General features: G+C 40.6%; 2 protein-coding genes across 4 annotated transcripts in view; one reads left to right on the top strand and one right to left on the bottom strand.

The window, feature by feature from the left end:
• The first annotated feature begins 1,230 nt into the window (after positions 1-1,230).
• On the top strand, positions 1,231-11,274 carry npc1l1 (NPC1-like 1). Its single transcript, XM_026342230.1, has 21 exons — positions 1,231-1,518; positions 2,717-2,878; positions 3,046-3,951; positions 4,112-4,405; positions 4,493-4,716; positions 4,813-4,913; positions 5,006-5,178; positions 5,672-5,800; positions 6,096-6,278; positions 6,366-6,480; positions 6,564-6,829; positions 6,968-7,057; positions 7,165-7,355; positions 8,059-8,186; positions 8,283-8,412; positions 8,500-8,555; positions 8,644-8,794; positions 8,914-9,145; positions 9,458-9,571; positions 9,695-9,857; positions 9,947-11,274. The coding sequence occupies exons 1-21, from the start codon at positions 1,477-1,479 to the stop codon at positions 10,093-10,095; spliced, it is 3,999 nt and encodes a 1,332-aa protein (XP_026198015.1). The 5' UTR covers positions 1,231-1,476; the 3' UTR covers positions 10,096-11,274.
• Positions 11,275-11,352: 78 nt separating this feature from the next.
• The window catches only part of LOC113150616 (rapamycin-insensitive companion of mTOR), a 20,382-nt gene continuing 15,329 nt past the window's right edge, over positions 11,353-16,405 (bottom strand). For 2 of the 3 annotated variants that reach the window (XM_026343194.1, XM_026343195.1), the window contains exons 31-37: positions 15,919-16,405; positions 14,310-14,569; positions 14,018-14,224; positions 13,769-13,921; positions 13,434-13,557; positions 13,197-13,335; positions 11,353-13,116 (exon numbers count right to left, since the gene is read on the bottom strand). The exon at positions 15,919-16,405 is cut by the window's right edge and continues 612 nt beyond it. In XM_026343194.1, the coding sequence (XP_026198979.1) occupies positions 13,036-13,116; positions 13,197-13,335; positions 13,434-13,557; positions 13,769-13,921; positions 14,018-14,224; positions 14,310-14,569; positions 15,919-16,405 (1,451 nt within the window). In that variant the 3' untranslated portion in view covers positions 11,353-13,035. Of the gene's footprint in view, positions 13,117-13,196; positions 13,336-13,433; positions 13,558-13,768; positions 13,922-14,017; positions 14,225-14,309; positions 14,618-15,580; positions 15,662-15,918 lie in introns of all 3 variants that reach the window. The other variant, XM_026343196.1, reaches the window with a different exon arrangement.

Here is a 16,405-nt window from a genome sequence, read left to right as displayed (position 1 = left end):
ATAATATATTATATATTATATAACTTATAAATTAATAAACATAAAATAAAATACATTTCATATTTTGTCTATGGAAGTATGAGTGCAAAACAATCCACTCTTTAGGGAAGTCACTGTGATTCTTACTTTGTCCATTGAAGTTATCTGATGTCAAAAATGTTTGCAGAATATTCATTAGAATAAAACCATGCATGAATTTTACGTTTATTATTGGTGAAGCAGTTGTTCAGTACATACAGGAAAAGATTTCTTCATAAAATAAATAAATACATGTTTCTGTACGTTTAAAATAGTAGATCATGAAATAACACATGTATTATTGTACATCATATATAACTTTTCTAATATCATCTTTACAAAGTTCAAAATGTAGCAGCAAATATTTATTCCGAGTCTGCGCCCTTTTGGAGTTTTCGCAATATGATTTCTCTCAGACGCCCAGATGCTTGTTGAATTTTGGCTAATGGGTGTAAACAATTTTTTATGAATGGGCAGAGTCCCTTGATAGTCATCATAAAATGTTTTTTCAGATCAGTTGGCACAAGACTCAAGGCTATGCAACGATAATAAAACTGAGCGGGAATAAAATAATTAAGACATAAATATGCATAGAAATGAATGAATGTATGTATAAATGATTTTATTTACAGTAGACCAGAGTAAACCACTGTATATCCTGGAGAAAAGTTTGTTAAAAGTGTTTTGCTGCTTCTATATAAGAGAACAAAGAACAACACCATTCTGGCCTCGTTTCTCCTTGTCTTTCTTACCATCTCTGTTTATCAGAAATTTAAATGCTTATGCACTTTCGACCTGACTGCGCTGATGCACCCATGGAGCCGTGGTTGTCATGTTTATCTTGGACTTGTCCTTGACATGTGATATCAGTAATTATGAAATGAATCTTGGATTACAGGATGTGATCCGGGAACTGATTATTACAGTCTGTAGCATGCTGCTGATCAATATGCTGTGAGCAGATTGATCAGATCTTCAGTGGGAACACCAGTAGGGTCAAAGGGTCACTAACAATATATGACTTAGATAAGGACGAGGTAGGTGTGGAAAACTCGGAGCGGTTGCTGTTTTGGATTATTCTTTGGTTTCTCCCAGCTGTTTTGAATCTTCCCAGCAACCCTATCAAAAATCTCACCCATATTAATTATTACACAGAAGAATTGATCATCCATAGCTGTGATTGGCCAGCAGCCCCATCAGGCCAGATAAGAATACTGTGACATCACAGAAAGTGGTGATGTCGGACCCCACGTTTCCCCTTTCCCCACCCTAACACTGTTAGACAGGCAGGCAGACAGACGATAGGAGGTAGAGGACAGCTCGGATGTCTCAGAGCACCTCTTACTGTCTGACTTTGTCTAATGTATCCTTCAACCCGTCAGCAGTAATTAACGTACACGCCATCCTACTGCACTTGAGGACCCTAACTCTTCTGTTGCTGAAACACTTGCAGGAATCATGATCTGCGTCACAGCTCTGGTCACTTTTCTGACTTGTATGGTAAGTTATTCTAGTATTTTGTCGTTGTTTGGGAACTGTACTTTATACTTCTTAAATGGTGCATTGTTATAAAATACTGTACCTCTGTTTTCAGTCAACAAATACTCACACTGCTTTATGGCCATGCCTATATTATTAAAAAGTACAGAAATAGATCTTTAGTAAAACATGATCTGTGACCAGGATTGAAAAGAACAATAATGTAGTGAATTCCATTGTAAATTAAAGACTGAGGCTGTAAGCAGTTAGAGATATAAGGAACATTTAGTGAGCTATGAATAAAGAACAAAATGTTACGAATCATGAATGTGATTATGTGGTAACACACTATAAATGTCAAAGAGAAAATATTTGACAAATGTTGCATCAAAAGCAAATTATGGATAAGTGCAAGTAATATATTACTAAAGTAAATAAAGTAACTAAATATTACTTAAGTAATATATTATATATATTTATATATATTAAGTAATACATATATATATATATATATATATATATATATATATATATATATATATATATATATATATATATATATATATATATATATATATATATGTAGATTGTAACACTATTTTCTTTGAAGCATGAAAAATACATGGATCTAGATTATTATTGTATTGTATTTCGTTTCATTTCATTTCTGTAGGTAATTTTTATAGGGTTATATATATATATATATATATATATATATATATATATATATATATATATATATATATATATATATATATATATATATATATAAAGAAAATAGAGTTACAATTGCAGGATCCTGTCTCCTTTTTTTTCTGTTTTTATTTCTGTGACATGCTTAAAAAGAAAAAAATGACATGTACAGTGAACTGTTCCAGATTAAATAACACACAGTTACAGAATATACAATTTATATTTCAAAACTGTGATAAATAAAATGTGTTTAATTAAGTAGGAAATTTAGTCAAACAAATACAAAATAGTAATTAAATAATGCCACTGTAAAATACAATGACATGAAAATAAAGCTAGCTTGAATCTTACATCTCATGGACAAATATTAAATATGTACAAATAATTTCCCATTTTCTCTATTTAAATTTGTGGAGGCCTTTAAATCATCATTGTTTTAAAATGTATTTGAGTTGTGAATAAAAGTGTTTGGTCTTTATTTCTGGTTGTCATTAAGTGTGTCTTCTTAATTCTGTCATCCGTGTAGGTGCTCTCAGAGGCCCAACATGAGGCAGGCTACTGCGCTTTCTATGAGGAGTGTGGTCGTAACCCATTGCTGGGGCCCACCCTCATTCCTCCTATCGTCCCCTGTCTCAATTACAGCAAGGCCCGACCTGTGACAGGAGACCACTACAAGAAACTCAAACAGGTCTGTACAGTAGATTATGATTAGTGCACGGAGACGAATGAAGCACAGCCCATTCTTTATTCTCATCTTTGCCTGTGTTTGATCAATAACATCAAAATTGTTTGTTTAACACAAATCAAGCTTGTAATTAAGTCTGTCAGTTTGTGAAGGTGTTGTTCCTGTTGCAGGTGTGTCCCATTCTGGACCGTGGAGAAAACAACACGTACGCCTGCTGCTCCATCAAACAGCTGACTTCCCTGGAAACGAGTCTGACTCTTTCTAAGGTTGTGCTGATCCGCTGTCCTTCCTGTGCTGAGAACTTTGCCCACCTGCACTGTATTACCACATGTAGCCCTAATCAGTCCCAGACAGTAAAAGTGACAAAGGTGATGAATGTCACCTACTTGGGCCGGGAAAAGGAGGCTGTGGTGGGCTACCAGGCATTCATCAATGCTAGCTTTGCAGAAGGCGCCTTCCAGTCTTGTAAAAATGTCAGGATCCCTGCCACAGGAGGCTTTGCTGTTGGTACCATGTGCGGCAGATATGGGGCCAAATTGTGCACCGCCCAGCGCTGGTATGACTTCCAGGGAGACTCCAGTAATGGTCTGGCTCCGCTGGACATTGACTTCAGGTTGTTGAAGGAGGGAGACACTACAGTTCTACCAGAGGGTGTGATTCCCTACAGCGGAACCGCTCTTAAATGTAACGAGACCACACCATCAGGAGGTCAGGTCTGTTCTTGCCAGGACTGCCAAGAGTCCTGCCCGATTGTGCCGCCTCCCCCACCACCCTCTGACCCCCTCAGACTGTTCGGGGTGGATGGCTTCTTCATAATTTCTGTCATCTTATTCTGTCTCCTGGTATTGGCTTTCCTTGTCTTCCTAATTGTCTCTTTCATGCTGAGGTCAAAACAAAGAAAGAGTGAAGAGAAACACAAGACAAAATGTAAAGACCAAAACAGTAATGATGTGACACAGCAGGTCATTTATCCATCAGAGGTGACTTGCACTGACAGGATCAGCCTGGCAGCTCATAGTTTCCTGAGCTTACTGTTTCAGCGCTGGGGAACCTTCATAGCCTCTTATCCGCTCACAGTAAGTGGTTTTTTTTTATTTCTCACTTTAAACTCTGTGAAGCAGAGTGTTCACTTCATTGTTCTGCAGTAATTCAAATAAATATCAACAACACTCATCAGCCAAACGAGGACGACCTCTGTCTCAATGTTAATCTTTCATTTTTTTACTTTCCTTCAAGGTTATCCTGGTGGCCACTGCAATAGTGGTTGCTTTCTCTGTTGGTCTCAAGTCCATTGAGCTCACCACTGACCCTGTTGAGTTGTGGTCTGCTCCCAGCAGTCGTGCCCGCAAGGAGAAAGACTTCCATGACACATACTTTGACCCCTTCTTCAGGACAAACCAGGTGATCCTGACAGCGCCTGGAAGACAAGGCCATATTTATAACTCTTTGCTGTTTGGACAGCAGAACTTTAGCGGACTTGTGTCCAAAGATCTCGTCATTCAGCTGCTGGAGCTTCAGAAGCGAATACAGGTAAAAAGAAAATGTCCAAGCTCAGAGCTTACCGTGTTTCCAAAAGCTTCCTGTGTTACTATTGTGACGCATCTTTTTCTTTTTTAGAACATCGAGTTCTGGTCAGACGATTTGAACAGCACAGCAAGTCTGAAAGATGTGTGTTTTGCACCACTGAACCCTTCCAACCCATCCCTGACAGACTGTGCAGTCAACAGCCTGCCGCAGTACTTCCAGAACAGCTTGGATAACATTAATGCTAAAGTGAACATGACAGAGCTCGGAGTGACCAAAGAGGTGGACTGGAGAGACCATCTAATCTACTGCCTCAGGTACAGATTGATCAAACGGGATTGCAAGCAGATGATTCGCGTGCAATTAGGGAGTTTAACATAACCTTTCCATTTGTCCTTCCTTCTACTCTCAAGCTCTCCTCTGTCCTTTAAAGACATCACTGATTTAGGTATGAGCTGCATGGCTGACTACGGAGCTCCAGTCTTTCCCTTTCTGGCTGTGGGAGGCTACGAGAGTAAGTGGCTCTCGATGTCATCTTTTACACATCCCATAAGTACAAAAACACGTTTCTAACTCACTTTACATTACACCCGTTGCTTTTGCCAGATGATGACTACACTAATGCTGAGGCTTTCATCCTGACCTTCTCCCTCAACAACTATGCACGTGACAATCCCAAGTTTAAAGTGGCCATGCAGTGGGAGAAAGAGTTTCTCAGAATTGTGCAGGAATACCAGAAAGACCCTGCTTGCAACTTCACTTTTGCGTACATGGCAGAGGTACAGTGAATTATAGGATCTCACAAAATAAACATCTCATGTTTTACTTTCTACAAATACAGTATTTACAACTGTTAATTTACAATAAAATTAAAGTGGATTGTGGCAATAACGTTCAGTAATTCATCACTAGCCTAGGTTTTATGACCTCAGCCTGTCATTTTAATGTCCCTGGTTTCAGTCTGCTTGTGTCATCTCTCCTTTCTCCCCCCTCTTCTCCTATGTAACTGCGGCAAGATTGCAGAAGAGAAAAAAAAATCAGTACCCTAGTATATAGTCTTTACTGTGCTCATTTGTTCTGTCTTATCAGCCTGTAAGTTGTCTGTAAAGAACTTTGAATGGCATGAATCTATACGATAGGTGCTATAGAACTAAAGTTTGATGCTGATAAAGCTGTGCTGTCAAAGCTGTTGAAGGGGTCGTGTGGAGTTCTCTTCTCATTTTCCATCACAATCTCAACTCAGATCCCTTGTCTTTTGCTTTTTCTCCACAGAGGTCCCTGGAGGATGAGATCAATCGAACAACAGCAGAGGACATCCCCATCTTCATGATCAGCTATGCTGTGATCTTTGTGTACATCGCTGTGGCACTGGGGGAGTACTCTTCATGGAAACGCATTCTGGTAAAAGGATTTTAAGTAAAATGTCTTAACTGGATCGGTAACTACTAACTAGTTCTACCGTAAAATTGGAACGTGTGCTTGGGATACAATAAGCCAGCAGGAAGAGATTAAATCTGAAAACGTACTTATCAGCTGTGCGATATGGAGAAACTGCTGCAGTATAGTGCTTATCTCTGCAGTGAAGCACACAGGTTTATTGGCCATGCAGTTATACAGAACTGAACACATGATAAAGCAAAAGGTGTGAGAAACAGGAAAGGTTCACTGAGTTGAATCTTATCTCTGTGTCCTGCAGGTGGACTCTAAGGTTTTGGTGGGTCTGGGTGGGATCTTGGTGGTCGGCTGTTCTGTCCTGGCCTCCATGGGCTTCTACTCCTGGATAGGGATCCCCTCGTCCCTGGTCATTCTGCAGGTCGTTCCGTTCCTGGTCCTTGCTGTAGGAGCCGACAACATCTTCATCTTTGTTCTGGAGTACCAGGTGGGTTCATCTGTGCCCAGCATAACTGTACCAGATCGCTGATTTGGGGAAATATGTGGACGTTACCCTCCTCTTTATTCCTTGCAGAGAGATGTAAGGAGGCCAGGAGAAAAGAGAGAGGAGCAGATTGGTCGCGTCCTTGGCAACGTAGCTCCCAGCATGCTCCTGTGCAGTCTCTCTGAGTCCGTCTGCTTCTTCCTAGGTAGGAAGATTGACATAGTTCAATTCAGCGTGTAGGAAGGGGCCATTACATTATGTTAACCAGCTACTGTTGCTCTACCCAAGGGGCCCTGTCCACCATGCCAGCAGTGAGAACCTTTGCTCTTTACGCTGCTCTGGCCGTCGTCATGGACTTTGTTCTGCAGATGACAGCGTTTGTGGCACTGCTGTCCCTGGATGCCCGGCGCCAAGACAGCAACCGCTGCGAGCTGCTCTGCTGTGTTACAGTGTCCACCCAGCGGCCCAACAAGCCAAATGAGGGGTTTCTGCGGCCCCTCATGAGGAAATACTACGCCCCTGTCCTACTGAACTGCTACGTCAGAATCATAGTGGTAAAGCTACAAATTGTTTTGCTATGGCATACGTTACTCTTACTTAATAAAAAAAAAAAAATATATATATATATATATTATTTGCTTGTGTTTTCACATGATATTTGTTAAATACACTCTGTCTCGTGTCCTTTTCAGATGTTTGTTTTCATTTTTGCGTTCTGCGGATGCTTATTCCTCATGTTTCATGTGAAGGTGGGTCTGGATCAGGAGTTGGCTATGCCAAAGGTCAGTAAGCACAGTAAGCTGCATGAATATAAACATATATATGTCACTGTCTGCCCACTGCTCTTTCATATATAACTTTATTTATTATTATTCTGTTTTTGTTGCAGGACTCTTATATGTTGGTCTATTTTGAATACTTGTACAAATACTTTGAAGTCGGAGTTCCTGTTTATTTTGTAACAAGGAAAGGCTACAATTTCACCTCTGTGGAGGGCATGAATGGAGTCTGCTCCAGTGTGGGCTGTGATCAGTTCTCACTGACCCAGAAGATCCAGTATGCCACAGACTACCCTGATCGGTGAGTCAGTGACTCTGCGAACGCTGTTGAATCTCAGCAAAACTCTTCATCAGCCCGTTCCTTCGTTGAAGAGACATTTTCTAACTTTGTCCTTCACATCATCATTAATTTCCATTGGCATATCCTTGAACTTGCTGATATAGTAGAAACCTCTTTCATGCCAATCAGATCAGTTAATGATAAACTCACACACTTACATGAAACCACTGAGCAGATAAAGGTGCCTCTGACTAGTCATGTCAGACAGACAGTCTAAATGTTTGTAGAGTCAGAGGCTGTATTCTACTTGAACAAAGATGACATGGCTACAATAAAGCAAATGACTACGTGGATAGCTGCATTTTGTGGAATGCATTTGTTGTTATGTATGTAACACTTACAGTAGAGAACTATCTAACACAGTGTTCATTGTGATACACCTGAAAATTTAGATGACTTTAAAATAACCACAAACACATTTTTACTTTGAGTTTTTGTAAAGATTCAACACATGACATACTGTATGTCATGGACGTAGTCATTCAGTCGTTATGTCAGGCTGAGCTCATGGACTGCAGCTTCAATCCCCTCTGTTTGAGCAGGGTTTGCTAATTAATGACTTGCTCTTTAAGGAAACTTTTAAAGAAGCCCATCTGTATTTGTGATCTAGATGTAGATCTCAGCTTGAATTGCTGTCTTAACCCATCAATCGTGTGATGTGTAGATCCTACTTGGCTATTCCTGCTAACTCCTGGGTAGATGATTTCATTGACTGGCTCAACCCTGGATCCAAATGTTGTCGCCTGTACACCATCGGTCCAAATACTGGGAAGTTCTGTTCTGCAAATGAACGTGAGGATTGCTGCTTTGAAAACACCATTTTAACCATTTAAGACCCTCTATGTGTGACGACACACTTCATCACCACCTTCTCTGCTCCTTTATTAGCTGTCTGGGCCTGTACAAACAACTGTATGGCGTCTCCTGGAGATGGAGTCCTCAGGCCCAGTGTGGAAGATTTCAACCGCTTCCTTCCTGACTTCCTGGGTAACAGACCGGACCTGAAGTGCGCCAAAGGGTGTGTATTGTACCACACATACACAAAAACAACCAAACGAACAAACAAACAAAGTACATTCTCACTTCTTATTGTGTCTCCTAACAGCGGTCTAGGAGCCTATGACACAGCTGTGGTGAGAGATGAAAGTGGAGAGATTATAGGTAAGTGGTTTCAAAATGTTCTCATTGTTTGATCTTATTACGTTATTGTACATTCATGTAAATAGAAATGATGTCTTTGTGTTCGCAGCTTCTCGGTTCATGGCTTACCACATACCTCTGACCAACTCTCAGGAGTACACTGCTGCACTAAAGACGGCCAGAGAGCTAGCCCACAATATCACCCTGGGCATGAGGAATATATCAGGCACCTCGCCTGACTTTGAAGTATTTCCTTACACGTATGTACTTAACCTCCCAAGCGCCTTCATGTCTTGCTCCCGCCTTTACAAACATGTTGGTGTTAGATGAAAGCAGTCCGTATTTTGTCACCATTATTTTTCTTCCGTCCTTCTTCCAGGGTGACTTATGTATATTATGAACAGTACCTCACTATTGTGCCAGAGGGGCTCTTCAACATCTCCATGTGTCTGTTGCCCACCTTCTTGGTGTGCTGTCTGCTGCTGGGTTTGGACCTGTGCTCCGGCCTGCTCAACCTCTTCACCATAATCATGATCGTTGTGGATACCGTTGGTGTAATGACACTGTGGGGCATCGATTACAATGCAGTAGCCCTGATCAATCTAGTCACGGTAAGAACATGTCCAGGATTGTACAAGTTCAATTCATTTTAATTCTCATTACAAATTCAGCACTCAAAGATCATAAGATAAGTTGTATTATGGGTAGTGTATGATTAGTGAGTATTTTTCCAGCTTAAGTCAAACTAAGAATTTAAACTACAGTTTATTCTTTTATTTAATAGCTTCCTATGTCCAAGCCCTAGTTGGCTGTCTTACATGTTTTTCTTCTTTGTTTTTGTTTTATTTTTCTTTCCCTCTTTATTATTTATTCATTTCTTTATAAAAGTATAAAGTGTCTTACATTTATTATGTCATTTGCAGGCCGTAGGCATTTCTGTGGAGTTTGTGTCACATATGACAAGGTCATTTGCACTTAGCACCAAGCCCACGCATGCAGAAAGAGCTATGGAGGCTACAGCCAATATGGGCAGTGCAGTAAGTAACAGTACTCTGTCCACAGAAGTCATTGTTAATGTGTCACTCAGTTTATTGTATACAGTAAATATCCTAATACCTCCCCAGCTGTCTGAGTTAACTGCATTCATTTGTACCCGAAAGGTCTTTGCTGGCGTTGCTATGACCAATCTACCAGGCATTCTTGTGCTGGCGTTGGCTAAAGCGCAGCTCATCCAGATGTTCTTCTTCCGCTTAAACCTTGTCATCACACTTCTGGGGATGGCTCATGGACTCATATTCCTCCCTGTGCTGCTCAGCTATTTTGGTATATAGTGCATTTTCTGCAGGTCTTTCTATGCAGTGCAGGTTAACAACTGAGAGCAAGGACTAACTCTCTATGCTTCTTTTTGTCAGGTCCCGGTGTGAATAAGGCAGTGCTGCTGCAGCTCCAGCAGGCCAAATCAAAGGCCAGCAAAGAGCTGGAGACAAGGAGCAACGTGGGTCCAACCTATGATAACATGAGCTATGAAGACAGTGAGACGAAAAAAGGACAGAGACTCTGATTTCATTAAGGTTCCCAGCAGACCTTCAAGATTTATAGAAAACCAGCAGGAGGAGAAAAACGAGCATCACCAATAGAAACTGTTTATAAAAGCTCTGCTGAGTAAAATACCTCTAACAAAATACCTGTATCAAACTGCAGCAACATTGGAATGGTCAAGTATGGATATGGATATCATTAACTTACTATGTACTGTACCTCAGAAGTGAACTAAAGGGACCGAAAACAACAACAAACAGGTGGACTGTTGCAGAAACAATAACCTCCCTGTCTCAGCACATGAAACGACACGTCTCTCTCACCTGGGCAAGATTTGGTTTTCAATTGTGGAATTGTGTAACAGGATAAGAAGTCAACAGATGTTCCCGAAATTAATTTTGTATTTTTTATTGAATGAAATTATTTTATATGCGTGACTATATGACACTTTTACTTTGGTCAGATTGAATTAAAGCAACACACACTCCAGGATGCCACGCTATAGTTTGATGCTATTGCTGTAAAACATGCAATCAGTGAAAATATATTAACTGTGTTTATTATGTGTTATATTATGTCTTTTATTTCATTAGTTTCCTTTGAGGCATAGTTACATCCTGTAACTATGATCATGAGAAATACTATGCAGACCCCACACATTTTACCAAGGGCTGCCCAAACATAACAAGGATAATTGCAAGTGTCTTCTGAGCATGTCACACAGACTCTGCTGTCATCATACTAAAGGTTTGTGTTTTCATGTAGTGTTAAATTTATATCGCAGTGGTTGTTCTTTTAACTAATTTAACAGCAGACATCTAAGTGACTAAGGTTAAGTCTGTAAGGTTGTGTCTATTTGCAATGTATGGCACCTGATGGTTTAACTTGAGCATTACGGTGCTGCATCTTTCTATCTTTACAAAAAGGGAGTTTAATGATGAAATATTACCTCTGCAGATGTACAATTAGCCACAACATGTTGTGCTGCACAGGAAGCAGCATGGGTAACCGTCTGCAGCTACTAAGCTGTGATGCATTATGTTTTGTGATACCTGTTGATCAGTGAGTTGATCAGCATTACATTTTTTCCCTGCTGCATGCATTCCCTGTCCACCACAAAATTCAAAACCAGGTGGCTGATCGCTAAAGGTTCATATTTATAGGAGACGCACTTTTAGCCAAAAAGATGCTATGACATTGCCATCAAATGAGTAATCTAAGAGTTGAAAATGAAAATTGTAAAAAGAGAAAAAAATAAAATATCTATAACTGGGTTATTTCAACTTTTGTTTTATTAACAATGCATCCCTTTGATAGGATTGTATGTTTCTTTAGGTCATCAATGCCCCCAAAAACATACTGTACACATTATACAAGGGAAACCACGATTCAGGCAAAAAAACAAACAAAAAAACAAAAACAAAAAACTAAACAAAAAACAAATTAAATTATAATACAGTCTTGAGGAAAAAAATATAAATAACTTTTTTCTTCTCTGGTTGAGCGCACTCTATAGTACAGACATATAATAAATAGATCGGATCTGACATCACTCAGCTGATCTATGAATCATCTCTCTATGAGTCCATTTGTGTAGCAGCATTATAGCAAAAACAAGCCAATGGAAACAGAGACCCCCCCGTTTCCCTGGAAACCTTTTACAAATCCTTTAGTCATCACGATACCCCCTGCTCCCTCCTCCATCTCAGCCAATGACAAACAGTGATATTGCATTGTGGAAACAGATTTAGGGATAATAATATTCCTACAATGTAATGGCAGCATGTAATGGCAACCTATGTTTTTTTAAAGTTTTACAAGCAAGAAACACGTTAAGGTGACGTTACAAAATTGCCATGCTTGTTGCACATGCAGTGGAGGTGAAACACAGATGTATGAAGGCATAGAGTTGGGTAGCTGCAGAGCTTATGCTGTGTTTTAAAAGTGTCCGTGAGCAGAGTCTAGTACTAAATCTGTAATGAATCTTGAAGCTTCTACAATTGAGCATCTCCCTAAAGATCAACCCATCTCCTGAGAAACTTACTAATAATGCAATGGCTGAAGAAAAACATTAAAGGTCCTAAGCAAGTAAAGGATGGCATATAGTAGCATTAAATTACATGCTATTCTCCTCATGTACTGTCTAAGTGTGACATATATATATATAGTGCTTTAGAGAATACAATACTAGTGATGTTTGATTGTCTGAGATACAAGAAATAGAAAAGTAATTGGCTGTCTGTGCTGACAAGAGGCTACAGGTTGTAGGAAGTGGTGAGGCAAGAGAAGCAAAAGCACATATCTGGCTAGAACAGATCACAGGTCGGGCAGGGATTAAGAACCACGAAGGCCCCAGATAAGTTTTAAAAACAACACGACCCCTCTGTAGTGTTTTGTTTCAGAAGGAGAAAAAAACGCAGGGTCTGAGGAATCACTGGGTAGACACAACAACATGCCTTATTCATTTCATTACAGAAAAACACCTCTGGAAAGAGATAAAATGTTGATAGGATTCTTCCTTCTTTTTTATTTATACGCAGCTTGAGTCTTTGTCTTGATGATCCAACTTGTCCTTAAGCGTTACGTTGATGTATCTGTGAGTGTTGCTCAAGATTAACAACCCATCTGTATTTGGTTAAACTGCTCCCCCATTTTCCTTAAAATAATAAAAAAAAAAAAGTCTTGAGACAGCATCGTTAGGCGTGTCGGGTTAGATTTAGTTTAGAGATACTGACGTCCTTTGTTTCCAGCTTCTATCTGCCAGAAGAAAGGTAATGATGATGACCACTTCCTCTTCATCCTTGGCTATATTACTCTGTTTTGAGTAACAGAAATATGCCATATTTTTCCCATCCTTAGAGCCATAATAATATATATAATATTTTCTCAGTCAGTGTTCTCTCCATGTTTGTAAAGTGGCAGGACCAGGGCTGTGCAGGGAACACAAAAGGAGGCAGGGTGATCAGGATTCTGTCGGAGGGACAACATCCTCCTCAACAGGTTTTGGTAGCTTTGTCAGGATTCCCTCTGCTTCTTCATACATCTGGAAAAGAGAAAAAATGGTTGAATACATGTAGTGGTAGGCTCAGAAAGTGTAGGGAAAGAGGTGATTTTGTATCTTACTGGCATGAACTGCACGTCCTGGAAGAGTTCCTGTATGAAACGTCGTGAGGTCAGACGAAACATACAGTGAGCCAAGAGGTGCGAAACCTCTGAGTACAGGCAGATGTCATCAAACGCGTACGGAAACTTCTCCTTTATCCTGAAAAGAGGGGAGAGATTTAAAACCCTTTTGTTATTGTTCTGATTGAACAAGCACCCCCCTATAAAACTTGTGTATAATAAGTAAATGAGATTTACGTCAGTAGCCCTGTTTCGTGGCCTTTGGTTCCTACAGAGGAGCTGAGGTTGATGATAAGGCGGAGCACTTCCTTCCTCAGCAAGACTCGAGAGGCAGGGCCGTCTTCTGATATCGACTTTCCACCTAAATGACACCACAGTTCATTTATTAAAAATAAAGCTGTTCCAGGGCTTTAGGTACATGTTTCTATTGTCATTTCCTTATTTGATCTGTATTTTCCTTTATCATCATCATCAATCAAGTGTTTATTGTTGCTTGTGTTTATATTTTGTTGTGGAAGGAAAATTCAATAGGAAAATATATCAAGGGACAGACTGATTAATTACGGCCTTACCGATGACAATGTCACCTGGTGTGGGTGTGCTACAGATTGATCCTTGTGACACAGCAGCATCGCTGCAACCTGACACCCCAGAGAACTTGGACTGAGGCATCACCTCCAGGCGATGGCCACTCTGGCCTCCCCACGACGGAAAGTCAACATAGTCTGGCAGAAAAAAATGAAAGAGGGTAATTATTATATTCAACACTGAGTTTCAAGTATCCATTTGAATGATTCATGATGAAAGCTATGATGGCTCACCAGTCCGAGGGTGTGTGCTATTGATTTGTGGCTGTGTGGGGTATCCGAGGACGATGGCTCCTACACAATAGAGACAGTTTTCTTCAGTGTGCTCCTGCAGTCCAGTCTCCTCCGAACCCACCGTGAAATTCTGGGTGTCACCTCGGCACACAACTAATTCAGAGATACTGAACTGTTGCCTAAGTACTGGGACAGCAGGGCGGTCACCTACAGAACGAAGAACAATGGTAACATGAAATGCACGCATCTTTCTCCCTCTCTCTCGTTTAATGAGACAAAAAGCTGCTTTTACCATCTCCATCCCCAAAGAGAAAGCGTTTCCTCTCTTCAGACGGTGGACTGATTCTCTGCTGAAAGTAGGCTGAGTCTCTGATGAGGAACATATCATTGATGTTCATGGGTAGTGCTAGACCGATGTAGTCATCATTGCACCCGTAGGTGGCACTAGAGACCATAGAACGCACTGAAGAGCAGCGGTGCAGGGTGCTTTGGTTGATGGGACTGAGAAGCTCCTCTTTATCCAGAGAGGCAAAGCTCAGAGCTTTCAAAAACCTAGGGAGGGCAAGAGGAGAGGTACGTGAGAGGATCTGGGGGGAGAGACTGGGACGGAAAGGGAACATGGGAGTATGTGGAAAAATTTTGTGTCAAGTGGCTCTTAGCATAACTTTGAAATACACCAATGTGCCTAGTGATCCGTTTTTTATAGCTGCATATTGAAATAGCCCTATCAAGAAAAAATTTGGAAATAAATGTCGTTCTTAGGTAAAAATGGTAAATGGTAAAAAATTCAGACAAAAACATTTACTGAGTTCTACAAATATTCCATTCATTCATTCATTCATTCTTCACTCATTTCAGAGATTTTGTAGGACAGAGAGTTAATTAAGCTATTTAAACTGGTGGTCAGACAAAACAATGTAAGTATTAAAGTGTGCTACTTTGGTTCATACAGCGTAGAGCAGACAACACACAATAGAAAAATACAATGTGCAATACCATGTGCAGTCTTTCAAATGTATTTCTTATTATGTTATGCTATATATCCCTATTGTTTCTATACAGTGTTTAAACGCTCTCCTTTGATGCTTAGACTAGGAGCTCTTTCTTTAGTTCTTAAATTTTCTTACATTTTTCACTTAATGCCTGGAGAGTCCCGGACAAGAATTCCTATGTGCCTGGACTGTTTGTGCATAAATGGCAAATAAAAATCTTGAAATCTTGAAATTAAACAAGGTGAAACCCTTGTTTAATACGTCTATAACATGCACATGTAAAGGCAGCCTTACACACCGGTTCAAATGAGTGACTAATTCAAATCCTTTTTTGTATCAGGACACACAGTATAGCCACATCTATACGCTCATCTCTACCTGTGTTATTTATACATCTAAAGCTCTAGGGAGGCAACAACCAGCAACACTCTACATTGGGCTAAAGGGGTCAAAGCAATGGCAACACAACTGTAGGCATACAGCTGTAGTTCCTACTGAAGCAGTAAAGACTGATTTATGTATCTGAATCAAGCTACTTTCTACAAGGAGGACATTGGGTAGGTCCACCCACCGCGGGATGAAAGTTCTGGACAGCCTGCGGTAAGAACTTAAGACGCTGGGCTCTGGACAGGTACCCCTTCTATCTGATATCCTGACAGACATAGCAGAAGGTGCAAACAAAAAAACAACACGCTCACACCTATTGTTGCCCAGGTAGACAGAAAACAAAGCCCCAGCCCAGGCACACAGCTGCACAGGCTGAATTAGGACAAATCGAAGCACATTTCTCAAGAATTACAAAACATACATATCATTTGAAAAAAGTTATAAATGCATAGATTGTAGAGAAAGAAAAAACAGATACATTCAGCTTAATATCAATATGATAGAGACTGCTACCCAACTTACCTGCGAGGTGTTAATCTAGAGTCCAGGCTGCCGGTCTTCATAGTGATAGTATCAGTGAACAGCACATCTTTGGCAGGAGAAGCCAGTGCTTCACTGTGAGACAAAGATGGATGTATCCTCTGCTGCTGCAGCCTTTTCAGTGTAGCGTAGCCCAGTGCATCTCTTGGGCTGGTGTACATAAAACTACAGTCAGCCAGACTCTTGATGGTGTTTACTGAAGGGGACTTGAGGGACTGAGCTCGACGTGGGAGAGTGTGCGAAGAGCCAGGTGGTACCAGAGACACAGTGGAGGACTTAGACGTAGACATGTGATTGGTCTGAGACTGGGGTGTGAGGGAGGAGAGCGTTTTGACAGTCTTGGCAGACACCACTGTGTTGAGGCTCACACAGTCAGAAGAGTCTGGTTCAGGGTCGGGATGCTCTGGGTTTCCAACGGTCTCCCTGGAAGGGCTAGAGCTCATAGAGCTGATGCCGCTGGTTGTGGTGT

This window comes from Anabas testudineus, chromosome 9 (genome assembly GCF_900324465.2).
Source record: "Anabas testudineus chromosome 9, fAnaTes1.2, whole genome shotgun sequence".
Taxonomy (NCBI): Eukaryota; Metazoa; Chordata; class Actinopteri; order Anabantiformes; family Anabantidae; genus Anabas; species Anabas testudineus.
Note: the sequence above shows the minus strand (reverse complement) of the source record. Positions and strands in the feature narration are given on the sequence as shown.

Bases quoted from the DNA above. Each gene is read 5' to 3' on its own strand.
- npc1l1 (XM_026342230.1), top strand. From the start codon at position 1,477: ATGATCTGCGTCACAGCTCTGGTCACTTTTCTGACTTGTATG. The intron at 5,179-5,671 runs GTACAGTGAATT...TTTTCTCCACAG, and splicing joins CTTTTGCGTACATGGCAGAG to AGGTCCCTGGAGGATGAGAT. The intron at 8,795-8,913 runs GTATGTACTTAA...TCCTTCTTCCAG, and splicing joins TTTGAAGTATTTCCTTACAC to GGTGACTTATGTATATTATG.